General features: G+C 43.4%; 1 protein-coding gene across 1 annotated transcript in view; it reads right to left on the bottom strand.

Moving 5' to 3' along the window:
* Window positions 1–1,273: 1,273 nt before the first annotated feature.
* The window catches only part of ebf2 (EBF transcription factor 2), a 28,073-nt gene continuing 8,606 nt past the window's right edge, over window positions 1,274–20,740 (bottom strand). Inside the window, exons 7-15 of the mRNA XM_068604761.1 lie at window positions 7,730–7,811; window positions 6,052–6,193; window positions 4,866–4,996; window positions 4,518–4,644; window positions 4,308–4,396; window positions 4,138–4,203; window positions 3,407–3,581; window positions 3,129–3,311; window positions 1,274–3,045 (exon numbers count right to left, since the gene is read on the bottom strand). Of these exons, the coding sequence (XP_068460862.1) occupies window positions 2,819–3,045; window positions 3,129–3,311; window positions 3,407–3,581; window positions 4,138–4,203; window positions 4,308–4,396; window positions 4,518–4,644; window positions 4,866–4,996; window positions 6,052–6,193; window positions 7,730–7,811 (1,222 nt within the window). The 3' untranslated portion in view covers window positions 1,274–2,818. The remainder of the gene's footprint in view (window positions 3,046–3,128; window positions 3,312–3,406; window positions 3,582–4,137; window positions 4,204–4,307; window positions 4,397–4,517; window positions 4,645–4,865; window positions 4,997–6,051; window positions 6,194–7,729; window positions 7,812–20,740) is intronic.

A 20,740-nucleotide genomic window follows, 5' to 3' on the forward strand; every position in this document is an offset into this window, starting at 1 on the left:
CTGTCTTTATTCAAACTGTGATCAGATGATGGTTAATGGCGCCGCCGCAGCCTCAACAACATCAACAACAAAACAGTCATGTGCAACAAAACATATGGCTCTTGCACCACTGGGCAGAAGGAGCACTCTGCAAGATGAATGCTGTGATGCTGGGAACAAAGCTGACTTTAACTTGTCAAATTAACAGCATATCAAAAGAGAGGAGGAGGAGGAGGAGGAGGAGGAGGAGGAGGAGGAGGAGGAGGAGAGAAGGAGGCAGCTTGAGCTCTTTTATTTGGGCCACTTGATGGTGACAAAGACAGCACAGAGAGAAACAGTGACTTGCTGTTGAGGTCAGATCACAGACCGGGTCAGCAGCAGTTTAAAGTCCTCCTGTCTCTCACTGTTTCTGAGTTGTTAATGCACTGTTTGTCCATATATCTATCATACACACACACACACACACACACAGACGGGCATCCACTGGGTGCTACCCTGCCCCCTCACTGCTTTGAGCGCTATGTTAATGAAACAGTTGCTGTTTCCTGGCATAACATTAATTACCCGATCAAAATAGAGTGGGTAATTAACTGCCCTTCTCTACCAGTGCTAATTACATTAGCAGAGAAGGGCCATTTCAGGGAAGCACAAGAGAGGAGAGAAAGAAAGACGGGATGAAGTAGTACCAAACAAAGACCAAAACAACAAGGCTGTGGTGAGGCACATGTCTAGGTGTGTGTGTGTGTGTGTGTGTGTGTGTGTGTGTTGTAAGAGAGAGAAAGAGGCATAAAGGAGGAGGCCCTGTTGGAGGGAGACTCATGTGGTTCTCACTTGGGCCCCGAGAGGCTCGGTCCTCAGAGAAAAGCAGGCTTATTGAAGAGGAGAGAGATGGGGAGGTGTTGTTGTTTCTCCTGACATGCTCTACTCAGTCTTTAACGCTCGCATCACAATTAAGATGCTGCGGCTCATCAGCTATGTATACAAAACATGTAGCAAGCTGCACGAGCACACAGGTGATGGGCGCAGTCGAAAACAGATCCAACCCTGAGACGCTGAGCCTTGCAGGAACACCTTAATGTCGAGGAAATCGTCTAATGTGTGTGTATGATCCTATTGTGTAATACTGTTTCTGCAATCATGTAAAAAGTGTTCACAATGCAATGCAGCAAAAATAACTTAAACCAACATCAGTGACATTTTTACTTATTTCTTTTATTTGGAGCACAAAATATAATTACACCTTGAGATATACAAATCACATTTGCACCATTTTGTGGACCATTTCAAAGGACGATGGCTTAAAAAAACAACTAATATTAAATTGCTAATATTTTCTTTAAATAAATTAAATTAACCAAAAAACAAATTTGCAAATGTCATCTACTCTTTGTGTTTCTGTTTTCACATCCTGAGAATGAAGTTTGTGCTATGATGACACAAATCAATGAGTAAGAACAGCATGGTATGGGTTCATGAACACCTAATACGCCCCGTTCTTTCCAATTGAGCAGTTGTATGCTTTTATTTGTTGTACTGCATCATGACTACAGACCTGTATTGGGTTGAGACATTTAAAATGAAGCTGTAAAATCGTATAGTCATACAAATTCCAATTTGCAATGTGGAAAGAAATAATATCAGGGCATTGGTGTGACAAAGCATGCATTATAAGTGAAATTAAAAATGATAAGGCTAACTAACATTTTTTCCTTTACACAAGGACAATAACCTTCTTTAGATGCAGGCATAACATTATGATTATGTTATGCACCTGAAACCTGAAAACTGGGGGCATTTTATTCCAAAAAAGTGTGCTGGAGTTCATCTTCTCCACCACAAAATCAATTCTCTATGATCATTTAGCAAATGAATTACCAATTATTGAGGTAAATTCATTTCATTAACAGTTGGAAAAGGACCACTTTATAAAAACACGTTTATATTATTCCCTAAACTAACTATAATAAGTTAAATTGCTTGTTCTTAAATAAATCAATATATGAATTCCTTTAGTATTAACCCTTGAGACAAAGAGTTCTCCCTTGTAAAACCGTAGAGATCAGAACAAAAAATATTTTTCTGGAATGTAAATTGTCATCAAAAAGTACTACAAAAAAAACTCTCGCTAACTCACAGACAGTATACACTCATGCCATTGAAGGTGTCCATACACGGACAAATATCACCCTGTTTCTCAGAGCTGCAATGTTATATCAGAGGTGTCCGTCTCTGGCCGAGGTTTAGGCAGGTTGTTGGAAGAATCAGATACTGCATGTGATAGCAGGCCAGAGGTAAATACAGATGCTTTTGAAGCTTGAGATTTCCTTTTGTTTCCTTTCCAGAATGCAGATGCTTCATAACATAGACACACAGCGATACCTGGTCCAGTCTGGTGCTGTTAGCTAAGGAGCTTTGTCTGTCTGTAGTTGTGGGTGAAGTACTGTGCTTTGCCTCTTAAGTAGATGGCTGTTCTTTGGACGTTATCGTTTCCCATGCTTTTCATCCACTTTGATGAAAAAGGGACTAAGAAATGGCAGGTTAGGGAGTGGGGAGAGTGGGGGGCTCAGGAGGGAAAGTTAAACATGGTCGCTAGTGATCAGTTTTCCATTCTCCCCTCCCTCTTATTTGCCAAAAGAGGGCCTAAGTGAAGCAGTGTTCTGGGGTAGATTGGGGTGGGTGCTTTGCTACATCGAGGGAACAACCAGGCCCGTCATCGCTGGAGAGAAAAAAATATACAAAATCTATGATTCTAATCAATCAGGTCTTGCATTATTGTACATCCAGCTACTTTTCTTTCTGTCTTGTTCAGTCAAAGCTTTTGAGCGGTTAGTACAGGGGGTTAGACTGCATTCGTGAGCTCGGACAGGGGGGTCAGATAGTGAGTTGGATGGCTACCTCTGAAGCTGTTTCCCCCTGAGGCGGGGCAGGCAGGGGAGGGGGAACCCTGGGGCCTGAGGACGGGAGCGAAAGCACTCTTCTGTTTAGCAGCTGACGGGAAGGAGGAGAAAGGCAAGAGAGACGATGATGAGCTGGAGCTCCCTGGTATAGTGGGGCTGGAGGGCATTACTGTGGAAGAGGGAGCAACAATCAGTCTCAAGTCTTAATATCACAGTGGACTCAGAAACGCATAGATCACTACACGATCTTACTGTAGGGTGAGCCTGTGGGAGAGGCACTGCTGAAACCAGGAGAGCCAGGTACTCCTAGACTGGTCATGGGAACTGTCCCGTAGCCTCCAGTCATCCCTCCGCTGCCCCCGTAGCTTGAATGTTGAGGAGTGGAAGCTGATGGGTAACCCCTTGGAGACAAACTGCTGGAATTTCTAATGTAACCTGAAGTAACAATGAAAAGGTTGGGTCAGTTCTGAGCTTCATTAGTGGGGGGAAAAAAATAAAGTATTAAATGGTTTATGTCTTATTCCGCTCACCTTGGCTGCTCTGTCCGTGATCCCCGATGCTGACGCCTAACTGGGAAGGGTAGGAGCCCAGTCCCATGACACTGCCGTGTGCTGGTGAGCTCGGCAGTGCCTGCAGCTGACTGTGAGGACGGGGAACACTGTAAAGCGCCTCGGCGATGTCCGCCGCACGTTTCAGTAGCATGTCCTGCAGAAGGTACAAAGACACAGAAATTAGCAATGGCTTGCAGTTTCACATTCACAGAAGTGGCCTGATGCACCTTTTTAGGCTGTCAAGATGTTAACTGTGTACATTCACACATCTATTGCCTGACAGGAAACGGGTGAGCATTAAAAATGATATGTCGGAGCTACTCCACTTTCTGGCAGCAGATTAAAATCTCATGTGTTGAAGCTTCCTTGTACATAAACACAGAAAAATGTCCCAAACAGTTCCTGCTCAGACCTGTATTTTCATAGTATCATAATCTGACAAAGCACTCTACATATTCCCGATGATGGATTACATTTCTCAAGCAGCTTTCAAACGCCTCCAAGTTAATGACTGGAAACCAGTGGATGCCTCTAAAGTAGGGATTTTATTAATTATGGTATGCTTTGGAAAATGTTCAGCAGTAATAAATAGTGTACACAATTAGTATTTATTGGCTAAACATTTATATCGCTGGTGTAGTCTTTTAAATACCTGCATGTTTTATATAATATAGTGTTGAGGACATTGGCCCAAAGCTGCTGCTGTTTACCTGGTTACTGTGTGGATTTCCATAGAGGGCCTCAACAAGATCTGCTGCTCTCTTTAGAAGAATCTCCTGCAAAGAACATTATTTATTACGTTAATATCTTGGTAAGAGTGTAGCATGCACAGTTCCTTAAAAAAACATCACGAACAATCTTTTATTTACGAGTCTCTAACCTTGGCTAGTTTGTCTGGGTCACCAGGATGTCGAGGAATGACCTTTTGAAGACGCTGGAAACCGTAGTCTATAGTTGGCTCATTTAGGGCTGACGTAAAATAAAAGAGAAAAACATGTATTGCACATTAAATCTTAAGACCCTTAAACCGTTGAAAACACGAGTACCAATGAGGAGTCCAAACAAAGCACACAATGTGTTGTCTAAATACCTGTGTAGATGAAGCGCCCAGGCGCTCCCTTGCAGAATTGTTTGGATTTATAAGACAGTGTGACCTCGACGACCCCGGGGATGTGTCGAGGAGGCGTCTGGACACGGATAGCGTGTGGCGTGATCAGCTGAGGAACAGGACGGAAATCATGTCAGAAGACAGCAACAAATTATCCCCCTCCATGGCTTGTAAATATTTAGGCTAACACAATACTGTGGAAAGATTAATTTGTGTAGACTGCCCATAAATCATTTAAATAATGAGACAAGCCATATGCTATATATATCATTTCAAAATACGCTGCAGACTGTACCATCATTAGCAAGATGCTTTGGAGACAATTCCTACCTCACTCCACACCAGCATGCTGCCAAACACCACCTGCAGGCCGTCAAAAAAGTTCTCCCCGATGACGATGACCATCGCCCCGCCGGTGGTCCAGCCCTCACTGGGGCTGATGGCTTTGATGCACGGGGTGGCTGCACAGAGGAGCAGAGCAGGAGTCACTCCAAGGGTTTACATTCAGGATGCACACCAGTGGAAAGAAGAGGGGAGAGAGCAAATCGGTTTCAGGGGGCATGTGTTGAAAGTGCTCTTCAGTTTTTGTCAAGCTAAAAAGCTTTTTTAAAAGTTGACACTTTGCATGGCTGCTTAATTATATGGAGCTTTTATCCTTGAATAACACCACAAAGTGCATGAAGAAATGAGTGTTCGATCCTTATCACATGAGCAATCGTGGGCAATCATATAGAATTAAAAAAGCTCCGGTAAAACATAATTTCCAGAGTACGAAGACACTGTGGTCCTTTTAATTGAGGACATGTCGCAGTGCAACTGTGTAGTGAAACTAGGTCCTGCACTTAAGGCTTACTTAGGTAAATAATATGGAAGTATTATGTGTAAAATGTACTAAAAGGTCGAGCACTAACATGCAGGAGATGGACCCAGTGAGAGTTGTGTTGTTATTGGTTTAAAATTATTGATACACAATTGTGGTTGAGGTATTTTCATATTTAATGTTTAATGTTTTAATGGTGCTGGAAGCTGTGGAGATATAACATCAACAAATGAATACTACTTAACAAAGTTAAGTTATTCTGAAATATGAATCTGTCTCATGATTTGTTTGTAAAATAATAATTAAAAAAGTAACTAGTTACTACAGCTGTCAGATAACTGCAGTGAAGTGACAAAGTACATTTCACTTTAGTATAAAATAATAAGAATTGTGGACTTCAAACTGGAAAGCTATAATACATTTACTTCTTCATGTTTAAATTTAAGATAGTATTAGTTTTATCGTCTGCTTTATGTGAGCCAAGTGTCCTAATGAATGCATTAATTAGTTAAGTTAATGACCTCGGTAGCACCACTGGTTATGTTTGATATATCACAGTGATTATAAATGGACATTAAGGAACTCAAGTACCTGCTATTGCAGTATGTTTCTGGGTCTGAATGATGAAGGAGACATGTAATAAACATCAGATGATAAACGGGGTGTAACACTGCAGCGCTGAAGTGTCAGTCTCACCATATTCCATAGAATTCTCGGCAGACTCGCCCGGCTCCAGCCTGCGGGCCCTCCGGCCGTGTTTTGAGTTGTTGTGGACGAACATGTTGTCAGACACTGCTAGGACGTGGCCGTCTACACTCACAGTGCTGGACAAGACCACCTGAGAGGAAGCGCGGAGGGAGGTACATGAGTGTGTGTGCACAACACAGACAGCACGCTGCGAGTCACAATCTCCAGTTACAACAGTCCCTGAGCGACAATCTCTTTGAGCATCCAGGTGATAGTAATATTTCTCAATAGGTGAAGTGACATCACTGGGATCTTGTTAATATGTCTGCATTCTGGTGATGACACTGCTCATACAGCGCTCCACACCGCCATCAGGTCTCCATATGGCCTCTCCACTACCTCTTGCCTAACTTTTTGATTCATACAGCATGCAACAGGCTCATCGCTGTCTCCGCCTGATCCTTCAATGACACCAAACATATGGAGCAGATCTTCCATTTTTGCCGGCCGTTAAAACAGCGGATGATATATAGTGACCCTAATTTGATTTTCTGGCCACAGCATGTGTGTGTCCCTTCCCACATCTGCCTCGCATGGATGACACACATATAATTAATGAGAGGATACTTGTAGGGTTCTCTCTGGATATTTATGGATATTTATGAGTTGATGATGTGATACTATTTCTGAAAGTGATAATGAGTCTGAATGTGTTATAGGAACATGTTTTTGAGCATTAATGGGAATGGGTCAGTGAGAAAAGGTCATTTTCAATTAAATAGTAAACTATAATAATTTATAATGGGCATTTTTGGAAAAAGCAGACAGCAAAGATAAAACATTGCACTCCCCTCGAAATAAACACATGGCAGTAATTGTGCAGGTGAAAGAACATGGGAGAGAGAGAAAGAGAAAAAGCATATGTGCTATAGGCGGTGAAAAGGGAGGGGAACCTAAAGGAAAATAACTGTAAATTATCGATCAAGCAGCCGACTTCTGTCCAGCTCTGATCACCTTTTAACCCAGAGATGAGAGTCTTGGAGCGCCTGTGTGCTCATAACTTCTCAGCATGTGTCACATCGCAGGAGTTAAAGCAAACATTGTCGAAGACAGAGGGAGCTCGAAGAAGGGGAAGGTACGCAGGGTTAGCGGAGAGAAGGAGAATGCCAGACAGGGGCCGCTGGTGCTGAAAGACGGCAGAGGAAGTGGGGCGGGAGTGTCCCCTGTGACCACTTCCTGGGTCACGGAGCATGACCTCCTCCATCTGGAGCCAATCACTCAATTCTTGACAACTTCCTGAAACACCTCAACCTATTTCCTGCACTCCAACGACTAAGTCTCCCAAATATCTAACTCCTTTCGTTTGTCTTTCCATCTCTCTGACTCCTAATTGATTTTTGACTTTCACGTCTTACTCCCTCCTCTTTGTCTTGCATTTGGAAATCTTTTCTATAGCTCTATTTACTATGCCATGGTTTGTGGCATAAACTCCACTTAGAACAGACAAGAAATTGACTATTAAGTCTCCATCTAGCAAGATGGAGGGGCATGAAGCGGTTATGTTTTGCAGACTGCAAAATATCATTTTTTAACATAATTTGAATCCCATATTCAGTTCAACGTGTCACCACTCTTCCACTTTCGACTCACACACAAGCATGCATTTTTTCCCCCCATCTTTTCGTACCTGAAATCTTCTCATATCCCTCGGGTTTCCCGCCGTCTTCAGACAATTCTGGTTACATTTTAGGAAAAACTTCAAGAAAAACCTGCAAAGGAGAGGACACATGTTTGTACATCAGCAACGAAGAAATCACATGAAAGAATGGTGGTACCCTGCCACATTGGCAGTCAAAGAAGACGTTCATTATTTTCCAGAGACAGGTCTTGTGTAAGGTGTGTGCGTGTGTTTGCGTCTCTATATGATTACAGCTCTGACATCAATCCCAGCTGTTTAGCTTACTATTAAAGTCAATGTTATTACACTTTAAATAAAGTGATGAGAATCTGAAGCACAGTCCAGTGAAACGTGCTGCTCGGTTTCAAAGTAAACTGGAGACAGTGATGTATGCCGGGGGACTCGGGGGACTGCGGTATCCCGCATGCCGTATTTGAACCCCCACATGGGAATGGAGAGGAACGATGTAGAGACAACTACAGAGAAAGTGAAATGAGGAGGTGGAAAAAGGGAGGTAGTGATAGAGGCACAGGCACTGGTATGGACATGAATTTTGTTTTCAAGTATATGTGTCTCATTACGTATGTGAGTGTACTTTTGAGGGTGATAGGCTGTGGAGACTGGCAGAAGCTGAGAAAAAGCGGGGTGCTGATAGCCTCTGCAACACCAAAGAAAACCTGAGAGAAAGGTGGAATAAATAGGAGAGAAGGAGACTTCGGAGAGAGAGAGACTCCAAATCCCAGGTGTACACAGTTCGGCAACACAGCCCGCTGCCATGGCAACGCAGCTCTGCCGCAATCCCAAAGTCCCCATGCTGAGAGGCAAAGACAGCGATGGGAAGGAGGAGGCAACAACACGAACACATTCCATCACTGGGATATAGCGAGAAGGGAGACTTGGCAAGTTGAGATGCAGGAAAGTATATATAAAGAGGGCAGGTGCAGACGAAGGCATGAAGATCCACACAAATCTCTTCCGGCTGAAAATGTGTGTTGAAGCAAAAGAGAAATGAGCCTGGAAGTGATGCGCCGCCGTGATATAATTAGGGCAATTGGCAGATATATTGTCCTCAAACCAGATGTCCACTTCACTTTGGGAGAATGTAAAACACATCCATTAGTGGTCCAATTAAACAAACAACAACATGGGCTGAAGAGAAATGCTGCAGAAGGAGGCAGCGGTTCGGGGCTACATGGTTCGCCCCAATGCCACCCACACTGTGCTTTCTGCAAAAATAAGTCATCTTAATGGAGAACGGTTGTTTGGAGAGGAACTTCATATTGGCCCCACATCCCTGAACTCTCCCATCGAATACTAATCTCTCCCTCATTCTGTCAGCTTTAACTCACTATTCTTCCATCACTCGCTCCAGCTTTCTCCCTTGTGAACATAATCTGGCTTGAAACTGGCTCTCGGTTCCAACAGTGTGTCCAATACTTCTTGATTTGAGCTATTTCGTCGGAGGACAATCAATATTGTTGTTGGCAGATGGTGGTTATAATTTATCAGAGATCTCGGACCTCCAACCACAAAGCTGTGTTCGACCTCAGCTTTGGGTGGAAACATGTAAAAGTGCACATTTGTGCCTCTCCCATTTCCTTCTCCCCTCATCAGTGTACTTGTTGGACAGCATGACAGTATCGGTTTAACATGATTTTGACATCACAAGTGTACATTACACAAGGAAAGTTATACGGTTTGTTTCCTATTTCCTGTTCCCTGAAGAGAGACCATGATCAAAAGTTCTGTTTCATCTTACTGCTTCCTTTGCGGGTTATTCTCCATGTAGGATTTATCCGAGGCAATGATTCTTGCATTATGGCCCATTCTTAAAGGCTATAGCTGTCATTTATAAGAAGTTAGGTCCTTCTTGGTACCCGTGTCCATTGTGTGGCTGCGGTTTAGCCACAATCGTTTTCTCGCCACTTGTTTGTCAGCTACTTAGTGTAATCTAACCAGCAGTCATCATTCATTGGACTGACTGACGTGATACAACTTGCAGGGATGCCTCAGATAGCGATATCACAACCCTAATTGAGAGGTTGTCTATATCCATCTCAGGCTTTGTGCACTTTCTGAGGGTTCTTGACCTTGTTTGTTGACTTCTTCTCATCATTCCCTGTTTGTATGACACCAGATGCCTCACACACACTGAAACACACATTCGCATGCATGCATGCACAACCTAATACACGGACACCCCCACCTTTGCCCCCCTCCTAAAAACCCATTGAGTCAACTTTTCACCCCCCTCAGTTCGGACGCACACAGCTGCAAATGCTGAAATTAAAGCGAGACATTGACGCATATATTAGCATGCATTAGCCGCTTCCCCCTGCCCACTTAACATGCAAATCTCCCAGCCCCGTCGCCTCGCACCTTCTGCCACACATTCATTTGCTGAATTATAATTAGACTAATCTTGCATAATTAATAAGAAGTCGAGGACCCTCTGTTTTTTATCCCCTCCTCTATTGTGGTTGCAAAAGTTTAATATTGCTGTTGTTTGTTTTTGTTTTGGTAATGTAATACACCCACACACCTCCCCATCCAGAGGAAAGAGATGTGGAGTACATACAAAGAATTGGAGGCGATCTTCATGTCACAGGGAAATTGCAGAGAAAAGATGTTTTCAAAGAACTCCACTTGCTTGAGTGTGTTTATTTTTTAATGTGTGCCTATTTCTTTACATTCGTATAAATTGCACATGAAGCTAGAGTAAAATGGTGATTCTGTTGTTTAAAACACTGTTAAGTGAATAAAGTGAGTAACAGTGCAAATAAAACTAATGGGAAACTTTTAAACTGTCATATATATATATATATATATATATATATATATATATATATATATATATATATATATATTATATATATATATATATATATATATATATATATATATATATATATATATATATATATGTGTGTGTGTGTGTGTGTGTGTGTAATTATTTGGTTATAATGATAATAATTGAGTTGAACAGAATATAAGCTAAAACATTTTTCTCTCATTGCAGAAAAAGAATAGCTTCCTTTTAATAGATTACTTACAATTAGGAGTAAATATCAAAGCTTGATGAACGCAAATTCCACATTATTATTATTTAAAGAGACATTTAAGAGGTAATTGAATTCCACAGATTTTACTGTGGTAAGCAATGGAGACCAAGGTTTATCTTCCACATCATCTCCCCTCTACAGACACACTTAAGACAGGAAACACAAACAAAACATAGAAGTCTTAAACCTTGGGATCATTTTCCACTGTGGCACCACAGGGAGTCTGCTTTTTCTTTTATGCCTTCACTTCTGTATCTCTGTCAAGGCCTCGAATCCCTTTTGTCTGCATCTGCTTCAGTTCCCAAGACTAAACACAGGCCTCCCAGCGTGATCCTAACATTGACAACATGCTCTACTAAAACTAGTCTAACGACCAACCAGCAAGCAGCGACACTAAAAACTCTACCAGAAATGCACTTTTTGCAAATATCTCACCCCTCAGTGTGGACTCTCAGTTTCACATTTCTCAGTCCATCGGGGCATCTGTTACACATAAGTGTTACACATTGAGCTTTACATATGGCCTTAATCATGCAACGAGCACCTAGGCGGCACAGCACCCCTAACAAAAAAATTCATAGGCGTTCATCAGCACTAATCACTGTTGACACAAACTGCCTTTTCACATAGACATAAAACACATCGCCCTCTGTGCTCATTGTAAATGAAGGTTTACTGGTAGCAGCAACTCTTGAAGCATGTGATGCAAAAGGCTTTAATGCAGGGTTGAAGTTAGTTAGCGCCACGGCTAAGAAACTTTCTCTGCTTGTTTTCTCTTCTGGGATTTGGCTATGGCCTTCCATTTCTGGGGTTACTGCACAATTATGCTTAATACCAAAACATATAGGAGGTTAAATTTAAAGGTACAGAATGAGGGGCCTTTTTGTTCAGCAGACATAGATGCCCTGCTGCTCGGACATATAGACGAAGATAAGAGGTAGAGATAGCAGAAAAAGTGCTGCACCTATTCATTTTCTTCAACCATTTAAATCTGCCCCCTGCATAAAGCTCACTAGGTATTGATTGTGAGAAATAAACAGAGGGACCGGATAGAGGAACAGAAAGGTGGAGAACAGGGGAGGCGAAGACAGAGGAAGAGAGGGAGAATGTTGATGTCCTGTATTCAGGGCCATCACTCATCAGACATCCCCACCTCCCCTCACCCCCTCGACACTGAAAAAACAAAACAGTGTCCTGACATCGCGGTGGAGGGGAGCTAAGGGGAGGGCAGGGAGGGTGGGAGGAAAATTAGGAAACCAGATGTGAAGCATTAAAACATACTGACATGCTGAGGGCCTTCCTCTGCCACACTCACACACAGAGAGCCCTAACTCATACAGCAGGCCCAGATACGTGCGTGTAAGCATGCATATGTCACACTCTGGCTGTACAAACCACACACACATTCATGCGTTTTTGCACTGAACAATTTACGAAGACAAACAGCGACTGGCAAGCAACCGTGTGTGCACAATCGATTGTGCAAAAATATGCACATTAGCAAAAAGGATGTCTCCAAAACAAATGTCTAAAAGTCATATTTTTTTGCAAATGCAAGCGGATATTTCATTGTAAAGTAATGGGTCAAAAACATGCTGCAGCTCATGGCTATGTGCTGGGGTTTGGATAAACCAGACCAGGGTCATCACGCATCAGTGTATGGATATGCATCCAATTAGTACATATACCCAGGCAGAGGAAAGGCTGGGGGGAGGAATGGAGGTGTTTTGTTTTCCTCCATTGGGAGAGCTGTGTTTGGGGGATGGAGCGGGAGGGGGTTGGGGGAGGGATAGTAATAAATACCCCTGGACCCGGGTCCCCTGGCAGACTGGAAGCTAGACTGGTCACCAGGGTTAACACCCGGGGCACATGACCTTTGACACTGCTAATGGGGCACAGAGAACCCTCCACGAACTGATACCCCCTCTGTCGCATACCACCACAGGACCTTTCACACCAGCCTCCCAGTCCGACCCCCCTCCTCCCCTTCATCCTTCTCCTAAAACATACAGGGATATCTGTGGCATCAGCTTCGCTCGCCTTTCGCCAGCAAACATCTCCCAGCCAAACAGACTCCGTGCTAGTCTTTTCTCCCTTTTTGTGACAGCTTGTAAAACACACATCCAGTCATCAATAAAACAGCTGTAGCTTTCCTGATTTTAACAAGATTGTCACAGTTGAAACCTTTATCCACTGTCTACCTATTCGTAAATGACTGGCCGTCACGTTACCCTGATGTCTGATGGCCTCTCAGTGATATTCAGAATACTTATTCTGTATATCTTTAAACAGCAGCTGTATACTCACATGCTTACCTCAGTATAATGCAGTGGTGGGGAGAGTCTTGTACTCAAGTATAGGTACTCATTGTGCAGCTGAATGGCTGAATATTCAAGTAACCAGTAACTACACCTGCAGTATAAATGCAGTGGAGTAAAATATAGAATTTAAACAAGTATTTGATTTGTATAAAATGGAATACTCAAGGAGAGTACAAGTATATCTCAAAGCACATCCCTGAGGGTGCCCAGGAGGCGAACTGGCACCTCTCCAGCTGCCAGTCTACACGACTTGGTTCATACTGGGAATGGGTTCCCAAGCCAAGTCCCCACGGACCGAGCTACTGATGCCAAAATACCCCCAAATATACTTAGTTACTTTCCACCATTGGAGAAATACGACTTCACTCATCAGAAGGGGTGAACGTCACTCGTTCGTAGTCATGTTTGCTTATTCAAATAATTACTCATTTAGATAATGATTTGTATTTTATTCTGGCAAAGTTATTGTCAAATTCATCATTTGAGAAGTTTAGAAGTTTGCAAAATATAAATTATTTTGAATCCTTGAAGTAAAGAATAGGAAAAACTATTCTTTCATATCAGTAAACTCAGCTAAAATAACTACACTATATGAAATGATTTTTTTTAAAAACACCTATCTTGTTGATCAGTGGTAAGAGAATAAGTGGTTAAATGGACTTCAGGTAGTCTCAGACAGACAGAACTCAACTCTTCATACATTTGCCTGCTGGATTGGCTGTACCCCTCTTGGCCTCCTCTCCGTGGCCTCCCAGGCTGGCTTCACCCCTGCAACCTTAGCCCTAGCCCACCCCGCCTCTTAACTTGAGAACTGTGACAAAGCCAAACATTTAAACCACTAGTGCTGATTTATAGAGCTTGGTAGCGCTGTAAAACCTTCAGGCTTGCCGCCTCAAAAGTGACTGAGGCACGGCGTAGCTGCGAGGAAAAGAGGGCTGAGGGGAGGAAAGAAGATGATCGGAAGGGTACACAAGAGGGACTTGAGTGTTTCAGTGTTGGGCGTTAAAGTGTTTTACTGCAAAACCTCTCACAAGCTGCTAAATGTGCATCTCAACAATTTAAAATGAATTACCGTTTCAGTCTCTCAAGCTGCAGCCAAAAGCAAAGAGTGCATATAAAGCTTGGTCACACGGGACCGCGGTCAGCATGCCAAATAGATGGATATGGATGGATATTCAGAGTCTGGAGAACATGAATTCACAACCAGGACAGGGAATAGAAGTCCCATCAGTGGCCTCACCTCTCCCAGCATGCCTGGTGTGTCCTGAGGGACAAGCATTCAAAATATACTCTCAACTGTCACATGGAGACACAGAGCACCCTCTCCAGCTGAAGAGATCTCAAACATACCAGAAGGTCATCTGCAATACATCAACACTAATCTCCCTTTCTCAATACCCTTCCAATCAATCAGCCACTAAGCAGATTTATCAATAACGAATGTATATCAAAGCTCAACCTGAACCTTTCTTGGAAAAGAACAATGAATCTGGGATTGATGCCACCAAGCGGGAGAGGAGAGGAAAGAGAAGCAACAACAGAAGGAGAAGAGATGTCTTCTTAATTAGCCAGTAATGATAAGATCTGACAAACAACATCTGTTTCCAGAAAGAGATGGGGGGGGCAAAGAGAGGGAGGGAAGGAGAGGGCGGGCGAGAGGGATAGGAGGAAGGAGGACGAAAAAGAGAGAGAGAAAGCGAGGCAGTGGAGAAACCTGTGAAGCCTAGACAACAGGGACTTGCTTGTAAGAAAGTAAAGGGGGAGTGGAGGGGATGTGCAAGGGAGGGAACGCTGTGTAGCGTGACACAATAGAAGAATGGAGGAAGAGAAGTATAACAGAAGTGAGAGAAAGACAGAAAGGGGAGAGAAATCTGACAGGGTTGAGGAAGTCGAAATGCCAGGACGAATATGACAGACAGGGAGGAAAACAGATCAAAATGAGAGAAAAGGAGGGAGAGACGCAAGAGAAGGTGAGCTGGATAATGGTGCTGCAGCGGGAGAAGAGGAACGTGTGAAGAGATGGGAATGAAATCACTCGGAGGTCCAGGGTGCTGCAATTTACTGTCCGTGGCTAATACACAGCAAATGTGTGCAGCCGAGGACTGGGAGAGGAGAATGGGGAGCCGGGTGGTGGGGAGGCTGAAGGGAGGGCACGCTGACTGTTGGGGCTCTCAGCATGCATGCTGGGAGCCTGTCAGCAGTCACATCACCCCCTGCCCTCAGCCCTGACAGATTCATCAGGACCATTACACCGACACACACACACACACACACACACACACATGCAAGCTTACACATGCATCCAAAGATTATAGTGACATTGCGATTGCTGTTTCTGTTTTCCTTTAAGTTTTCCTCCATGATGAGGAAAACACAACATCTGCTGCATTAATGACTTAGCAGGCAAAACACAAACGAGCCAGCAAAGACTTCTGCTTTGCTTTAACTTTATGCACTTCATTCAGTGCATACGTCTATCCTGCAATCCATACTATATTCTTCTGTTAACGCGGAGCTTTTTTAAAGTGCAAGTAGAAGCTCACAATATGGATCTATTGTATGAAAACTGTACCGACGCAATACGCTTGCCTTTCTTCGTGTCCCACAGGAGAGATAAGTATTACCTCAAACATAATAAGGATACGTAATCATTTTTTATTTAAGAACTACCGCAGATGTGTAAATATTAGTGTTGGGAAATGTTTTCAAAAAGTGAAAGGGTGGAGAATTTTTCAGAGAAATCTAACTCCTGGGAGACAAATAGTATGTCCAGAATCCAGATAAACAGACAAACAAACAAACAAGGTGGCTAGTGGGGCCGGCCTAGCACCAGGGGGCATTGTTAAAGTCATTAGTGAAATTTAAGACTTTACAGACCGATCCCCATCACACACACACACACGCACACGCACGCACACACACACACCCTAATGGCTCCACCCACAGCGGCAGCATCCAGCCAAAGAAAACAGCCCTTGTTCCTAAATACCACTGCTAACTGGCCTCTGACTCCACCACCCCCCATCCCCAAACACCACACACACACACACACACACACACACACACACACATGCATACATGAGATCCTGACGATACAAGATCCCCTTACAGAATAAATGACAAATGCAGGAATTTCACATAAAAATAAACACACAATTACAAATCTGACACACATAACTACACAGCGCTCACTTGCCTGCGATCTGAAGTGCCTCTAAATCACCCTAATCTGCCCCCTTCTGATCCTCTGAGTGCCCCTACTTAATCTCTACACTGCTCAACCAAAGGTGAACCCTATTAGTGGCCAGACAAATGAGAGGGTTTGCCCCAGCTACTCTGAAAGTGCGAGGCCTTTCAGAGTGCCATTGATCTGCAGCGCCTAACTTCAAATTTGCCCCCCTCTCTTCCCCTCTGCATCCCACCCACTCTAAAAGTCCCCCTGCTGTTCCTCCACATTAGCCCATTGGTAGTCTATTCCCATTTCCTGTCAAAACATTTCTCCACCGTTCTCTGTTTCCGACTGCCCCCTCCGTTGGCTCTCTCAAAGAAAACAAACCAGGCCGACTCCTTGTGTCAGGGTTCAAGCCACAACAGCTAACACTGGCCAAAGCAGAGCAAAGGTGACCAAACACAAACTCGGCTCATAACCTACGACTCATTATACACTTCCTGTGCACATTTGGGTGCAGGATTTTCCCAGTTCACATCAGACCACTTCGCAGAAAGCTGGAGACCCACAAAAGGTCGATGAACTCGTTTTCACCAGTCTAACTCTGAGTGAGACTCTCTCTGTTTGAAGCGGGACCTGTCAGCAAATTTGATATTCTAGACATTGCATCGTCTCTCCCTGTCTGTCTTTGTGTCATTCTCCCCCCTGCATTGCCCCAAGGGAGGAGCCATCCCCGCGCTCCTGTGCCAGCTGCTCACTGGTCCAGCCTGTGTGCCGCTCCGTTGTGCGAGGTGGTGTGCACTGGAGCCTCGGGGCCCTGTCGCCACGCTGCCTGGCCCCCAGCCTGAGGGGCTCGCTGACAGGGGGTCTGGAGGGACTGGACAGTCCTACTCCACCACGGAGAGACCGGTGACAGCGGACTGAGGAGGCCGGTGTGTCTGACTTTGTTTCTGTGCATGTATGTATGTGACACACAGGTAATTTATACACATATTCATATCTACATCAGTGTGATGTGTCAGACTGTGAGTGCGGTGCAGCTACACAACAATGGGATCAGTCTGTGGAGGGAATATATCCACCTGAGGTCACTTACAACTCATAATCAGTATAATATCCAGTATAACATTGCACAGTGTAAGCTACTTGTTTCTGATTTGTTGGGATATATTCAATAAATATAAATAGCATAATGTGCAAGGTATAGTAAGCTCCAGGTTATGCAACCCAGTGTATGTATTGTATAATGATACAATACTTATATACCATGAAGTAAAGCGACTGTTCACAAATGAAAATGGATTACCGGCTTGCCATGAGTAAATCTAGACACGACATGTAGTATCCTTCAATATATTATCGGTCGTAATTTAATGGTTTATGATTAAATATAAATAAGAATACAGTACTTTCTCTATAAACGCTTAAATATCCAGTTCAATGAAGGGTTCGCAGCAACTTTGCCGACGTCATCTGCAGCTCTTTCTGTGGCCAGAGACTCATAAAAGCTTCTCCTCCACGTCCGTCTTTTTCTCAGTTACTTCTCCCACAAAGTCTTCTTTGCGGATGTTTTGTTGTGGCACAACATTATCATCCAACATCCTGTTTTGGAGAAAAATATATATATTTAAAAAGCAGAAGGGAAATTAGAAACTCAAATGCATGTTACTGGAGTTTCTTTATTTTTGGGCTGCAAGAAGGGATGGTTCACTGCCCCTCAGGACTTGGACCGTATGACACTTTTAGATAAGCCATCTTTAAGAAAATGTGGGAGAAAAGGTAATGGGAGTATAGGTATAGGATGCCAGAATCAACAGAAAAAGCTACAGCATAAGTTTCACTTTACAGCTAAAAAAAAAAAAGAGTATGAGAAACAATCTTCTAAAATGACATTGTTGTCCCACACATAAAACTCTCAAGTGCATATATGATGACCTAACAGGGCGACTTGGCGGCAGTGCATGAGTATGCATCTGGGAAAGGGGAAGAATTTGACCCATGACACAGTCCAACAAATGTTACTGCATTTATTCTTTGGCTGATAGTTTAATGTTCTTTCCCAAAGACTTGAAGGTTCTATTTTCTTTTTGGTTGGAGCTGGAGAATGAGGAGGCCGGCGTTCCCCTCCATTAGCAGTACAAGAAGAAACTATCTGTCCTGCTGTAAGAGCAGGCAGCAGGGAAAAAACATTCAGAGGGACATGGTCCACGTCATCATATACTGTTATTCTTTTAATTAGTTTAAAGACATGCAGAGGCAAGCAGGTGGATGGACTACCATGGAAACAGATGGTGCCTCCCTGAGACACCAGAGACATTTACATACAACAACAAATGACATCTGAATAGTGTATTGTCAAACAGTCCAGACAGTGTTAATCCGTAAAGAACGGAGTGAGACGTAGTGTGCCTGTGTGTCTGAACGTTATCATACCGGATTGCAGGGGGAATAACTTTGATAATTAACAGTTAAATGAATTACCAGGTAATAAATAATACAAGGACATGAAAACTAAAGCTCTTCAACAGAGCCACACACCGATTGTAGTACTGAAAACAAAACCTTCTCAGTTGAAAACAAAGCTGTGGTTCATGCACATAACTAGGACCAAGACTACAAACAGATCAATAAAACCCACAACCTGAGATTAACAATAATGGATTCCTCTTGGAGCCGAGAGTCTGAAGTCGCCGCGGACAACTAATAATTGTTCGAAGAGGATCACTTCTGAAAGCAACATTTTAAAAAGCACATGTTGTTTTTTCGTTCAGTGTTAAAAAATGAATGGGTGTTATGCACAAGTATGTTTAATCTTTGTGAGCTCGTTTTGAGTCGAGGGGAGGGAAGAGCCATATTGACAACATTGGAAAATTCCTATTGATTATTCTTCTTTTCTCTGAGCGCCGGCTTGTTAAAAAAGACCCCTCTTGGAAACACGATCAATTAGTGAGATAGTGCTTGCCATTGATCAGCCATTCTCCAACCCCACCCCCACCTCTCAAGGCTTTTGCCTTTCGATGGATCCCTCCACACACTCCTTATGACCAACTATTGATCTCAGCTTCATAGCTAAATATAAAAGCACACACTCACGCTGAGCACTGACCACTCCCATCCAAACCACACAGTCTACTGCTAATACTGACATCTGCTTGTCTCCATTGTAAACCCATGGTTCACTCATAAATACAGAGGCCAGCTTTGGCCCAGAACCAATATAGTTTCTCTGAGGTCAGAGGTCAGCATGGCAATAATGCCGCCATTAACAGATCTGCCTGGGTTTAATTCTTTTCAGAAGAGAGAAGCTTTAAGTAATGAAAGGATTTGGGGAAAATATTAGTATTATAGGTCTAATTGTATATTAGATTTTAGAGATGTATAAAGATAATTTGATTACTGATAGGGCTAAACAACAGAGAAAATGCAGCATATTTTTACTTTGTGGCTGAACTTTTTTAATTGATGATCAAAATTGTTGTCAGTGATTCGTCTGAAACATCGACCGCATGAGTTTGACAAGTTAGTGAAGATTTATGGTGATGAGCCAGGAGAGATCAATCTATCTATCGGTCTATTGATCAATTATCAAACCAATCAGAGAACATGCCAGTCCGTCAGTCAAAGATAAGACACTCTCCAAACAGAAAAGTCACATTAGGCCTGTGAGTATAGCAGTTCACCAGTGTTAAGATTAGACAATTGTAAAACTATTAGACACAGCAGGCAGCAGGGTATTAGATAATTCTCTCCCATCGGCAACTTAAGAGTCATCTCTTTGTCAACGACTGCCCTTGCCCTCTTCATCCCTCGGTCCCTCCACCCTCTATCCCTCCACCCTCCCTATGGATCAGCTGTGATCTCCTTTTTTTTCTTTTCACTCAAATCAGGATTAGGGGGAAGAGGAGGTGGATGGGGGTGCAGCAGCAGCAGAAGGAGAAGGGGGAGAGAAAACTGAAACAATATGGAAAGGAGATTAGAAAAGAGGGGGTTTGGGCCGTTTGGGGAATTGCAAACTCCCTTGTGCTTGGCTAGGTGTCCTAATGACACCGCCTAATTATGGCAAAATTAGACAGGCTAAAGGGAAGTGGGGGGTGGGGGGGGTATGGTTTACGTGAAGGGAAAAGAAGAGGAGAAGGGGAACTAAGCAATCGGGAGTGAAGAGTAGGAGCATGTGAGAGTGCACGGAAAAGAACGAGAGGGGTGTGCAGAAGTACAGATACGAGGCCAGCCGGGGAAGAAGGGAGCGTGGGGCTGAGAGTGAGAAGAAAAAAAAAGGAAAGGAGAAAGAAAAAGAATAGAAAGCAGTGGCTGGTGTGATAGCAGCGAGTGGGCCCCAGCACGCTGCATGTTAATTGGAGAACAGGTGTTGGGGCTGGGAGCAGGAGGCTGATTACTGGAGCCACAGAAACAGACAGTCTCCTACACACACACACACACAAACACACACACACACACACACACACACACA

This window comes from Clinocottus analis, unplaced genomic scaffold, assembly GCF_023055335.1.
Source record: "Clinocottus analis isolate CAN_PGR_092001 unplaced genomic scaffold, fCliAna1.0.p SCAF_7, whole genome shotgun sequence".
In the NCBI taxonomy this organism is placed as follows: Eukaryota; Metazoa; Chordata; class Actinopteri; order Perciformes; family Cottidae; genus Clinocottus; species Clinocottus analis.